The 14397-nt window shown below is 36.5% G+C and overlaps 1 protein-coding gene across 1 annotated transcript in view; it reads right to left on the bottom strand.

Annotated features, from left to right (window-relative positions):
* The window catches only part of NBAS (NBAS subunit of NRZ tethering complex), a 151367-nt gene that overhangs the window by 117202 nt on the left and 19768 nt on the right, over positions 1 to 14397 (bottom strand). Inside the window, exons 12-17 of the mRNA XM_070955550.1 lie at positions 13073 to 13201; positions 11216 to 11279; positions 8390 to 8583; positions 4445 to 4702; positions 3323 to 3448; positions 1669 to 1820 (exon numbers count right to left, since the gene is read on the bottom strand). Coding sequence (XP_070811651.1) covers positions 1669 to 1820; positions 3323 to 3448; positions 4445 to 4702; positions 8390 to 8583; positions 11216 to 11279; positions 13073 to 13201 — 923 coding nt within the window. The remainder of the gene's footprint in view (positions 1 to 1668; positions 1821 to 3322; positions 3449 to 4444; positions 4703 to 8389; positions 8584 to 11215; positions 11280 to 13072; positions 13202 to 14397) is intronic.

Below are 14397 nucleotides of genomic sequence, written 5' to 3' on the forward strand. Positions count from 1 at the left end.
GTTTGCCCTTTTCAGCAGATAAAATATTTTATTGTTTATTTAGTAAATGAAACATCTAAAATATTTCAATATAATGTGTTTACACTGATACAATAGCAGTAGCAATAGCAGTTAGACTTATGTACCACTTCATAGTGCTTTACAGCCCTCTCTAAGCAGTTTATAGAGTCAGCCATATTGCTCCCAACAATCTGGGTCCTCATTTTACCCACCTCAGAAGGATAGAAGGATGAGTCAACCTTGAGCCTGGTGAGATTCGATCTGCCAAACTGCTGGCAGCCGGTGATCAGCAGAAGTAGCCTGCAGTACTGCACTCTAACCACTGCACCACCGCGGCTCATTCTCATACAATAAAGTATCAGTGAAGACCTTATTAAAAAGTATTGTACTTTTTTATTTTGGTAAAATAGGCTTTGGTTTGTATAACTTACTAAGACTACAATTTTAAAATGTCCAGATATACTTAGATGCAAAATCACATTTAAAAGAAATGCTTACAAAACTGCAGACAGCAATATGATTCTCTGAAAGACAACTAAGTGAGAAACAACTGGCTAAAAACTTTACCTTGCTTTTTGTGAAAATTTTGTCAACATATGTTTAACAGAACGGTTGGAGCTGTCATTTACAGCAAGGCATAATGTGTTTTATTTATAACATTTCTAGATCACTTGATAAAATTGTCCCAAGTGGGATTTAAGGATTGACTCACAGTACAAGGATTACAAGAGGAAAAGGCATCATGCTATATGGCATTCAGATAGAAAACAGTGTGCCTATGAAAAGTTTGGCTTAGTGGTTAAGGCACCAGGCTAGAAAGTGGGAGTCTGTGAGTTCAAGTCTTGCCTTAGACATGAAAACCAATTGGGTGACTTTGGGCTCTCTCAGCCCAACCCAGGTTTGTTGTTGTAAGGAAAATAGGAGGAAAGTGTATTGGACATGTTCACCACCTTGAGTTATTTGTAAAAAACAATATCTATCTATCTATCTATCTATCTATCTATCTATCTATCTATCTATCTAACTAACTAACTAACTAACTAATTAACTGGCACTCATTCCATGGTTCAGGCAACTCTGAATGGCTTCCATCAGGATAAAACAAACCTTCAGTGATTATAAATATAAAAATGGACTAAGGTTATAAGAAAAATTAAAGCAAACTAAAAAAAAGAAGCATTTGGAGGGAAAAGATGGGGTGTCTTCTCTGTTAGTGAACCAGCCAACAGCTTCTCCTTCAGGACCCCCCATGCCAGCCAGCCTGGCCAGGCTTTAGGGTGGGATACAAATCTATAAATAAATAGCTGCTCTAACGTCCCAAGTACATTTGGATGCCTGCTCCCTATTTAGCAGAACAGAATCAAATTTATACCCAGATACTAAAAGGAGGATTACAGGCATGAAAGATTCCAAGAGAATTACTCCTATTGTGAAAAAAAATGTTTTTGCATGTATCTAATTCATCTTTGAATCAAATTTTATTCTTTTGAAAATTGTTTTTAGTAAGAAGCCAGGTTCATGCATTTCATTTTCCTTTAAGACTGTGGTATTCAAAAGGAACCAGAGAAGATGCATCCATCACAAGTTATTTTTAAGCATGGGCTATGAGATTTTCTTAAAGCAGATCGCAAAAGAAGATAACAGAATCAATAAACCATTCCAACAAACCTGCCACCATCTTCTCTTTTCCCTGTAGCTATAAGAGCCTCCAAGTCTGTCCCCTTTAAGCCATATTGCAGCAATTCTTTAGCAGCATCCACGTTTTCAGGAACTCTTTCCAGGCATTCATGAAGTACCCATGAACGCTTCTTAATTTTGCTCTGCCCCACAAAAAAATAACAAGAGAAAAAAGTACTTTGACTTTTTTAGAACGTTCTGATAATAAAGTAAGAAAGGGAAGTTTTGAATGCTTCACTATATCTAGTTAATCCATGTGTCCATCTAGGATTGTATGATCTATGCAGTCTCCCCAACAAATATTCTCTTCAATATTTCAGGCAAAAATCTTATACGGTCTCAAAAGATACTATGAGCTGATCCTGAGTTTTTCTGCATGGAAAGCACTTTACTATTCCCATCTAATGCAGAATTTGGAAATTAAAGCCAGTAGGCTACATTCAATCCATCAGCAGGCTTTAAAATATTTCATTAACTGATCCAGATAGACTTGTGGTTCAATTCTACTTTTGTACATGATAGAAAATACTGTTTCCTTGGCTAAATCATCATCATCATCGTCATCATTATCATCATCATCCCTAATATATTGCCAAAACTTGTAATCAAAATCATCAAGCACAAACGCCCTTCTATTTGTGCAGGAAAGCTTGGCTAAACACATTCAATTTTTCAATACAACTCCCTATAACACTGCAGAAAATCTCTTTAATCCTTAGGAATGGCTTTTGAGGTATAGAATAAGAGTGAACAGGGAGATAACCCTATTTACAGGTAGTCCTCAACTTATGACAATTGAACCCAAAATTTCTGTTGCTAAGTGAGACATTTGTTTGGTGAATTTTGCCCCATTTTGCGACCTTTCTTGTCCCAGTTGTTAAGTGAATCAGTGCATTTGTTAATTGTTAAGTGAATCAGTGCATTTGTTAGTAACCCTGTTAAGTGAAACAGGCTTCCCCATTGACTTTGCTTGTCAGATGGTCAGAAAAGGGGATCATGAAATATGAGTCAATTGCCAACTGTCTGAATTTTGATCACGTGGTCATGGAGATGCTGCAACAGTTGTAAGTGTGAAAAACGGTCATAAGTCACTTTTTTCAGTACCACTATAACTTTGAACTGTCATTAAATAAACTGTTGCAAGTTGATAACTACCTGTACTTACTTACATACTTATTAAATTTATTTGCAAAGCTCTATGTAGATACAGCCATATGGAAAGATCCATATACATACTGTTTTTCCAGGGTCTATGACACCTCACTGTGGCCAATTTGCCATAGCCAACTCACTACAATCAATTTGTTACAGTCAACTCGCTACGGGACAACTTGGCATGACCAACATGCTATTGGATCGAAGAAACAGTCAAATAGAATCATTAAAAAAAAGGATGTCAAAGGAAGGACAAAATAAAATGTGAACGACAAAAATTAAAATAAAATTTTAATTATTTTAAATACTTAAATTGAATTGTTGAATTGTCCCACAGCGAGTTGTCCTGAGGCGTGTTGGCCATAGCAAGTTCTCCCGCAGTGAGTTGACCGTGATGAATTGGCCATGGCGCATTGACTGTGGCGAATTGGCCATCGCAAGTAGGCTATAGCGAGTTATCCCATTCGGGTATTTCCATAATAAAACCTACCAAATAATCTTGAATAGAAGCCACGCTAACAGCAGATTTCCTCCATTGCCTCTGATAAACAAGGTCAGAATCAAGTTCATATGTCTGAGCTAGTGACAAAGCTTCCCCGTATTCTTCATTATCAATCTAAAAACAAAGCATATAGGAATTAAAGCAGTTCACCAGGACTCCATTACAAGGGTCAGCTTCTCTGATGCAAAACATTTATTATTTTAACAATTAGCATTTATTTTTATTCAGTGAATCTGTAAACACATGTACTATTTTCACATATATTCCTCTCCAAGATAGTTCTGAGACAAAAGCAACTAGTCAACTGGAGACTTTTTATACGTGCTGAACACCTGGCAATGTTACACTAACGGTGAAAGACCTCTAAGTTTGCAATTTAGTAATGCAGCCAACCTAAGGAATTTGCAAACAGTATATAATAACAGGTGCCCGTGATATTCAATTTTATACACCAATCACATGACAACTGCTCATCAGAGTGAGAATTTTTCCTAAGGTACTGCAACTTTTAAATGCTAAGCAAGGAAAATAAATCTCCTCACGGCAGACTTTTTGTGCTGAGGAAAGGCATTAAACATTTATTAAGTGGAAGAAAACTATGAAAAAAAAAGGCCATTTCCATCAGTCTTCTCATAAAAATATCAAACAGCCATCACTTTTTCATGGCCTGTGAAAACAAATGAATAGACTTCTCCACAGTTCCTATCCTAACACTTTACCTGGAAGGCAAATCTAACGAAATTAGTGTAATAAAATCTAATGAAAACTGGGCCAGTTTGGTCTACTGGTAAGGGCACCTGGCTAGAAACCAGGAGATTGCGAGTTCTAGTCCCATCTTGGGCATGAAAGTCAGTCGGATGACTTTGGGCTGGTCACTTTCTCTAAGCCCAACTCACCTCACAGGATTGTTGTTATTGTGGGGAAAATAGGAGGAGGAAGGTGTGTTTGGATATATTGGCCCCCTTGAGTTATTTGTAAAAATAATACAGGCAGCATATAAGTAAACAAATAAACTGAACCATCAAAAACGTACAAATAATGTCAGATCCTACAGTATTTTAAGGATTTTTTTTTAATCACCCTTACTATGGGACTATGTTTCACACGTACCTTCCTTTGGTACAATTCTTCAGGGGTTGTGGATCTCAGATTCACAAGCCGGTAATTCTTTATAATTGTGCGAGGACGTTTCCTTGAAGGAGCAAAACGCTCCATTTCGGTTACAAAATAAAGTCCTTGCTTGAGGTAACCAAAATAGCGGGCCTTTGCAGACATTTCATCATCTGAATCCGAGTCATCTTCTCCTTCATCTTCATCACCGGGCCTGCTCTCTGAGCGCAATCTCTTTGGAGCAAACTTTACCTCACACTGCAAAGAAAGCAATTCTTACTAAACAGCACAATGTATCACACTTACAAGTCTGTCAGGCTTCAGCACCCAAAGAGGCAATAAGCTGCCACAAAGCTGCTGGAAGCAAAGAGAAGCAAAAAAACAAACAAACAAACAAACAAACAAACAAACAAACAATCACTAGAAAATGATTTCCCTCTCAAGCAACCAGGTTATTTCACTGGATGGGCATTAGCATAACTCTCACTCCATAAAGATATGGTACATCCCAATAGATTAGAATACGCTCAATAAGGGTATTTCTTAGGCAGAGGGGAAGCGGAAGAGGCATTTGAATTCTGCACATGCTTTTTTTTTTTTTGGTAACACATAAAATGCTGATATTAAATTGGGGAGAAGGAAATGACATGTCACTATGCAGCATACTCCTGCATTAGTAATTGTGCCTATTGAATATTAAAAATTATTCTTAAAGGGTTTATCTCCAGTTCTGCATGTGACTGTGGCTATTAACTATCTTACTTCTGAAGAAAGAAAAAAGTTAAAATAATTAGAACTACCCAGCACTGCATTGTAAACATGCCTATACACAAAGGTGTGAAAGTATATCTACACATATGGAGAGCACTACAAATAATTAACTAACATCTGGTTAAACCTAAAGCTCAAAGAAAACAGATTTGCACTAATACAGGTAGTCCTCAACTTACAACAGTTCATTTTGTGAGTGTTTGAAGTTACAATATTACTGAAAAGAAGTGACTTATGACCATCTTTCACAATTATGACCACTGCAGCATCTCTGTGGTCATGTGATCAAAATTTGGATGCTTGGCAACTCATATTTATGACCATTGCTGTGTCCCAAGGTTATGTGATCACCTTTTGCGACCTTTTGACAAGCAAAGTCAATGAGGAAGCCAGATTCATTTAACAACTGTGTTATTAACAGCTACAGTGATTCATTTAACAATGGTGACAAGAAAGGTCATAAAATGGGGCAAAACTCACTTAACAACTGTCTTACTTAGCAACAGAAATTTTGGGCTCAATTGTGGTTGCAAATTGAGGACTACCTGTAATGACCAAAATGACCTGAAAAATAATATATAAAGAATTTGGAGATAACAGGAAGCAGGAGCCAGAGAAGGATGAAACAAGGCAAAATACCACAGGAAAGAAGAAAGTTAAATTAGGAAAGAGAAGGCTAACAATATAATACTCTATATATCTACTCAGAACTAAACCATAATGAACTCAAAATATCTTAGTCACAGATGGCTAAATATAAGCCATAGCCTAAAGATCCACTGGATTATATGCAAACAATGAAATAAAGGCAGGATGAATACAATGAAAACTTCATTTGCATTATTTCACAACAGAAAATAAAATAAAAAAAAAAATCCAACAGTGATAACATCTAAAGAGATAGTATAAAGCTGACAACTGACAAAAAGAGAAAAAGTAATATTGTCAACACACAAAGAAGCAGAAGACATTGAAATAAAAGAATAAAAAAGGAACAAAAAAAAAATCTGTCTTTAAAAGACTAGGCCTCAAAGTACATGCAAACAGCCATGAGGATCTTGCACAAAGAGAAGTGAAAGGTTCCAAAGAAGATTTATCAGAGTTATAGATAAGACTACTTGAATATAGGAAGCATAGAAATGATGACATTTAATCAAAAGGGAAGTCTAACAGAGAGACCACCACAAGAATGAAGATAAAGAGTTTAGCATTTAAACACAGTTTCATTTACCACCTATTTAGACAGGTTTTATCATAAAGTTGTAAGTATGATAAATGTCTCATTATATTATTATTATTGGTACCTGTGTATGCAAGTATATTTCCTTATTATTGGTACCTGTGTATGCAAGTATATTTCCTTAGGATTATTTAAAGAAAACATGATAATTTTATGGCCAGAGCTTGCAAGATGTATCCGTTTTTTTCCAAAATGGAAATTATTTCTTTAATGAAGGATACCAATGCTCATTAAAAAAATAAATCTTAAAAATATTCATGATTAATAAAGACAGTAAAACACTGTTGACTTTAGATTTAACCTCCCTATTAAGAAATGAGCATGATTGCATTTCTGCACATTCTTAAGTATTACAGAAATGATTTCCTTCCTTTACCTGAGTTTTAGTTTTCATTTTCTCTCTAAAAAGTGCCAAATGATCCATGACATTTGAAGACTAGTCCATTGTGTTCACAAACAGGTAAAACAATTCAACCAAAAACAAATTAGAATAGAATAGAATAGAATAGAATAGAATAGAATAGAATAGAATAGAATAGAATAGAATAGAATAGAATAGAATAGAATAGAACAGAACAGAACAGAACAGAACAGAATTTTTTATTGGCCAAGTGTGATTGGACACACAAGGAATTTGTCTTGGTGCATATACTCTCAGTGTACATAAAAGAAAAGATACGTTCATCAAGAATCATAAGGTACAACACTTAATGTTAAATTAGCTACTTTACTTAGGAGCTGGAGAAGATATAGCCCCAGAAAACAAAGTCCCAGATTTATTTGGTACAATCTATATACTACCTTAAAATTCCAAATCTGGCTTTCTTTGACTGTTAGTTACATTTAGCACAAGTTCTAAAATTACATCTAACTCTGGCACGTAAAAGCTATGCTTTTTTCATACCTGTTTTCTACTAAACATAGAATGTGTTCAACTAAGATAATGTTTTGACCAATAGATATTCAAAAATTGAAATAACTGTTTCTTCATCCCAACTATTCTAGGATTAGCTATCGGAACACCTAACAATTCCTAATTTGAGTATCTTCAAGGGAAGTGCATCTGAAAGATGCAAATTTCATCCTTTTAATATCATATTCTTTTCTATCTGCTTTACTTTTTCCTCTTGCTTGATGAAGCATTCTACAACACTTAAAAGCCTGCATGTTACTGAGTTATTTATTAATTGATCTAATTAAGATATTACCAAAATACAAAATGAATATTGTAATGAAAACTTGTCACATTAAACCTCAAAATTGTATGCTATCATTTCATCCTGCAAGCACACACAAAAAAGATTTAAAGCTTTTACTTTCATCTTCAATGTTAACAACAACCACCACCATCTTTATTGTCATTGTACATATATACAACGAAATTGATTTAGCCTCTATTGGTGCAATCCATAACAAAATACGAAACAACATGAATAATATAGAAAATGGTCCTTATACAAGTAATTAGGGAGAAACCAGTCATATGTTTCCATGTATGCATGGAGTGATTGTAGTTGTATTTAGGAGTCTGACAGCCCATGGATAAAAACTGTTTTTAAACCTATACTTCTGGCTATACTTCTGTGTCTTGCATCTTTGCAATGCAAAATTATAACACTGTCTTATCTCAAACGAACTGCAGTTAACATTAACTATGTCTTAGGGCATGGCCATTATGCTCAAGCATGGAAGAACATTTCAATCTTCTACTGCTGGGCATGAGAGAACAAGGGACTATGCACATCAGAGATTCACTATATGCAGAAGGAACTCTAGGATCTTTTTGGCAGGGCAACAGCTCTTCTCCCAAATATATTCTGTTTTATTCTAATATAGGAAATCCTGTTTTAAATGACATAAGAATATTTCTGCAAGGTGATATTGTCATACATGAACAATTAATAACCTTCTTTGATTTTGCAAATTCTTCCTACCTCCAAACATAGAAATCCTCCTTCATGAGCTGAGGTGACCTGAGGTGCGCTTTCAAACCATTCACAGGATTTCCCCAACAGGTTTTTCAAGTTCTTCACTGATGACACTGTCAGAGCACCTGAACAGCGAGCCAAAATGACAGAATTCTCCCCCCACCAGTTTATATCTATCAATGGATAAAAGGATTCTTTGTCTGGGGGTGACAGAAGATAGAGAAGAAAAAAAAACCTTTAACTTTTCAAGCATTTGAACAAAGCAACTTCAGTTACAATAAATTACTTCAGAGCATCATTTGAATAGCCAAATATCAACAAAGCACAGAGACCAACTTCTCCCTATTCTAATGGAAGTATTTAAATTAAGCCTTGCATTAAATGTATTATCCATAAATAAGAAATTTTCCATTAGTAACTTCCTTAAATAAAGAACGTTCTCCAGTCCAACAATACTGGACAATTTTCATTCAGGTTCTACCCTTCCCCTTTTAGAGAAGATTGTAAAGAAAGTGGTAGAAGCTATATATGTAGCTACATGGGCGTTTGAGGAAGCTGATTATCTGGGCCTTTTCTAGTTCAGATTTAAGCCAGGTATAGCATTACTTATACTCTCAAGTATAAGGCCTCAAGACAGCAGTAATCCATCTGTCTTTGTCCTCCTAGATCTCTCAGCAGCCTTCAAAACCATCAATAGGCATCAAGGCAGGGAGAGGGAAAACTGTGCTTTAGTGGTTCTCTTCCTTTCTCCAGGGCTGGTTTCAATTGGCATTGGTGGGGTGGGGGTGGGGAGGTCAAGCTCTAGGGCCCTCTTATGAGAGATACCTCAGGGCTCAAATCACTCCCCACTTCTATTGAATATCTACATAAAACTGCTGGGTGAGGTCATTGCATTTTTAATTCTTTTTTCATATCTTGCTAGCTATCCAGAGTTACCGTATTTTTTGGAGTATAACACACTTCCCCCCCCCCTTAAAATGGGTGAAAATTTAGGTGCGTCTCATAGACCGAATGCAGGCATTTTTGGCCTCCCAAACCCTCGCTGCGTCGCGTTTTTGCCCTCCCAGGCCCCCAGAAGCACTCTGCAGTGGTCCGCACAGCCCATTTTCACCAAATGGGCTCTCAAGCCCTCCGCACATCGCATTTTTGCCCTCCCCTGCTCCCAGAAGCACTCTACAGGCCAAAAATGATTGCGTTTTTGGCAAAAATGGGCCGGACGGAGCATTGCTGAATGCTTCCGGGGGCCTGGTAGGGTGAAAATCCGACACACGGAGGCCAAAAACTATTTTTTTATTGTTTTCCTCCTGTAAATTTAGGTGTGTCTTATACTCCGGTGCATCTTATAGTCTGAAAAATACGGTATATATTTCCATATCTATGAATAGATACATTTGTACAAATGGATACAGTATACATTTGCTGAATAATATATGTTAAAGAATTCTTTTAAAAGAATGCAGCTAAGTATTAGGGAACATCTATTCATATAAAGCAGAATAGAATTTTTAAAACTGTTCAGAAACATGGTCATGCTGTCCCTCAGAGTAACAATGAAACACATATTTTTCAGAAATGGCAAATGGAATCCAGCTGAAACTGTAATTACTTCTGACAACCTGAAATAATGAGAGATAGTTTCATCTATGCTCTTTTTCGGACATTTATGAAAATGCAGTTACATTATTTCACATTGTTCCTTTTAAAATATTTAGGAAAATTGCCTAGTTTTCTTTTGCTTAGGTGTAATATTTAAGACAAATGTATCTCTTAGTTCAGGCGCACACAATAAAAAGGAAGTATGATTTATTAGAGCTGGACATAAATCCCAGAGAACTCTTTAAAAAGGACTGCAGTAATACTGCACCATTTTTACCCACATCTCACTTCCTCCAACTCTCTAACACTGCAACAAAACAATTTGAAAACTATCAGAAGCGCAATTTAATGGCAAATATTGGCAATAAAATATCTGCAGCCATTCCTGTGATTTAAAATATGTTTATCTGGGAACAAATGAAGAAAGAAGGGATTATCAAAATGGAAAAGAATGTAAGAAGATCCATTCCGAATCAGATGAAAAAGTTTATCTACTTCAGCATCCTTGTTTATGCAGTGCTATGCTTGGGAGAAGCTCACAAAACAAATAGGAAGAAACAGATTTTGCCCATTGCGGGTCCCTAGCAAGTGTGCTCAGAAACATGCTCTCCCTGAATATGGTAATACATAACAGCTACTACAGCTCAAAAGCGTGCATGTAGAAAGTAATCATAACATGTATAATTTAAATCACTTGGGAAAACAACATTATATGCCACTGTTTATAATTTGTAAATAGATTCATTAAAGGCATTGGTTTAAGAAAATAGCAATAGCACTTAGACTTATATACCATTTCACAGTGCTTTACAGCCCTTTCTAAGCTGTTTACAAAGTCAGCCGATTGCCCCCAACAATCTGGTACTCATTTTACCAACCTTGGAAGGATGGAAAGCTGAGTCAACCTTGAGCCTGGTGAGACTCAAACTGTCAAACTGCAGGCAGCCAGCAGTAGTAACCTGCAATACTGCATTTTAACCACTGCGCCAGGGATGGGTTCTACTTACCTTTACTACCGGTTCGCAGGGGGGCCGCACGCGTGCACTTGCTTTGCTCACGCACATGCTCTTCTGCGCATGCGCAGAAGCGTTCTGATGACGTCAGGGTCGATGGGCGGAGCCTCCCGCCAGTTTTACTACCGGTTCTATAGAACCGGTGCGAATCGGGAGCAACCCACCACTGTACTGCGCCACTGTAGCTCTTTGTCAAATACAATATTAAGATTTGAACACCAACCTTTAATTTTCTTCCGCTTTTCCAGAGAGAGTTTCCATTCCAGTTTGATTTCATCATATCCTGGCTAAAATGACAAGAATAAAGGTTTTTCTTTCTAATTAAGTATTTAGGGTATCTCTCTCTTTAAAGAGTATTTCCTTGTACTAAAGTAATTCTTAGGGGAAAGAAAGAAAAGTAAATATTACATCACTATTACATGATGAAATGAAAGAATCTCAAAAACAATACATGACTGGATAAGATGGGAAAAGCCCCTATTGTAGACACATTTCAAAAATTATATTAAACCCAGGCCTTTCTTTAATCATGATTAATTGAAGACACTTGAATCTCAGTGACTTATGACCTCTTTCATCAAAGGTTAGTTAATTTTACACTTACTCTAATTCTTTATCTCTTCATCTACAAGCAAGGCAGGCAGACTATAGTGTCCTTCAGCTTCATTAAAAACAGGATGTTGAAAGCACCAATTTTGAATAGATAAAGCTGACTGGTAGCCATAGTATTTCTTCATTCTCTCTTCCAAGCCTTGCTTGAAAATTATTGCATACCTTTCAAACAGTTATCTAAACCTGGTTTACTTAAAACTTATTTTCTTTATTCTGCAAGGGTTTGCAACATGCCATGTCTTTGCTTCAGCACTGGGACTGCAAATAAGGATTTGCAAATATTAAGATTTGATTCTATAAAGAATGTACTATTATCCCTTCAAATAGAGCATTAAGCTCAGAAACTGCCAATGACTGCAGTGCTAAATCTGCAGAATTTTATGGATACATTATCCCTTCATAGATTTTTCTGTTAAGCTAAAGTAGGATAACTCCAGAAATCTGTGACTCCTGAAATAATAGTACAGGTCTTCTTTTAAATACAGGAGAGAACATGCAAATTTATAGGCAATGATAGACTAACCCTAATCCCTAACCCTAACCCTAGCAGCTGACTATACGATGACGAAACCCAACTTCTATTGATTCCTTCATTGAAAATTGGTGCTTAAAAATTTGTGACCCCTTTTGAATATTCAGTATTTCTGTATAAATATGACATAAAACACACTCTGTTCTCGACAAAGTCCTAAAACTAGATAAAGAGAACCCAATTAATAAATGAGTCAAAAACATTATACTTGTTCGTTTAGTCATTTATTCAGGTAAATGATTTATTGTTCAATAAATGAACAAGTATAATTTTAGTCCTCACTTAATGACTACTCGTTCAGCAAACATTCAAAGTTATAATGGCACTGGAGCAAGGAGACTTATGACTGATTCTCATAGTTTCAGCTGTCAAAGTGTTCCCACTGTCATGTGATCATCATTTGTGCCCTTGGTAACTGGCTCACAATTGCAGTGGCTACAGTGTCCCCCAGTCATGTGATCATCATTTGTAACCTTCATTGCTAGCTTCTGACAAGCTAAGTCAATAGGGAAGCTGGTGGGTGATCACATGACATCACATTTAATACAAGCAATCCTTGACTTATAACAATTAATTTAGTGACCGTTCACATTACAACGGCACTGAAAAAAGCGATTTATGACCAACCACTGGTCAGGTTCCTAGGGTCTAATAAGCCCAAAATATCTGGAAGAACACTTGGTCATCTATTTCTCCTAAACGTAAGCAAATCCTACCAAATTCAAAGGGACTTAAAGTAGCCAAGCCCAATTACTTTATTAAAGCTCTTTATGTTTCTGTATAGATATTAGCTCTAATGAGCCTTTTTTTCCAATATTGAACTTATAAAGTAATTTTGAAAGGTCATTTCATTTTAGCTATCTCCTTCCCACCCCAAACCTCCCTTCCCTCCAAGAAGAAGAAATCCCATACAAGTCACAGGGTCTGGCCACATACCTGGTCACTTTGTTCCCATTCTCTTAGTTGTTTCAGAGAAGGAATGCTCCATATGGTCAGTCTTCCAGAAAAATGTATAACTGCTAGGCGAGTGTTGTCTGGAGAAAATCTCATTTTGAAGACGCCATCCTATCACCATGATTTTAGTGAATGATGGAAACAGAAAGAAGAACATTAGAAGAAACATTAACCTCACAATTCACATTTTCTGCCACTTCCAAAGTAGATATATTTCTCATTCAAGAGATTCCAGAGTATAAGATCTGAAATGGTTCTTCATGAGAGGAGTATGTCAATAGCAACATACTCTCGAGCATGTCTATTGGAAAGCAAGAAATACTGAGTTCAGGGTACCATATTTCCATAGAAAGGCCAAGTAAAATGAAGTAAAAACTTCCAAGTACCATTAAAGGCCATTATTCTGAGGACACCCCATGTATAACTTTTGTCAGATTCAAATGTTCAACCTTGAAGCTGGATATGACTTCTGGTTCATAAATTGCAGGACAATGAATAGGTTCCACTAAATCTGCATAAGTTTGAAACAGTATTTAGAGTTTCCCTTACACTCAAGGACCCCAAAATGATTAATTTCAACTTTATTTAATGAAGTCACTTTTATCACCATTATATTGTTTTTGAACAGCCAGATGGCAATCCTAACCAAGAATATATCCGACAATGTATAGCTAGTCCTCAACTTAAAACAGTTCATTTAGTGATCATTCAAAGTTACGGCGACACTGAAAAAGTGACTTACTGTATGACAATTTTTCACTTTCGACCATTGCAGCATCTCCGTAGTCCTGTGAACTTTGCAACTGACTCATATTTATGATGGTTCAAGAGTCTTGGGGTCATGTGATCATGTAATAAGCAAAGTCAATGGGGAAGCCAGATTCACTTAACCATATTACTTACTTAACTACTACAGTGTTTCATGTAATAACTGTGCCAAGGTCATAAAATCAAGAGCCTTGATAGTACAGTGGTCTAAGCACCTTGTTATTAACACAGCTGCCTGCAATTACTGCAGGTTCGAATCTCTCCAAGGCTCAAGGTTGACTCAGCCTTCCATCCTTTCTTAGGTAGGTGAAATGAGGACCCAGTCTGTGGGGGCAATAAGCTGACTTTGTATAAATATACAAAAGTATGAAGGCTATTGCTTAACGCATTGTAAGCCGCCCTGAGTCTCCGGAGAAGGGCGGCATATAAATCAAATTAAAAAAAAAAATGGGGAAAAATTCAGTTAACAACTGTCTCACTCAGCAACAGAAAGTTTGGGTGAATTGTAGTCATACGTTGAGGACTAACTGGACCTTCCT

The sequence above is a fragment of the Pituophis catenifer genome, unplaced genomic scaffold, assembly GCF_029215685.1.
Source record: "Pituophis catenifer annectens isolate HBS135680 unplaced genomic scaffold, rPitCat1.0.hap2 SCAF_1, whole genome shotgun sequence".
Lineage (NCBI taxonomy): Eukaryota > Metazoa > Chordata > Lepidosauria > Squamata > Colubridae > Pituophis > Pituophis catenifer.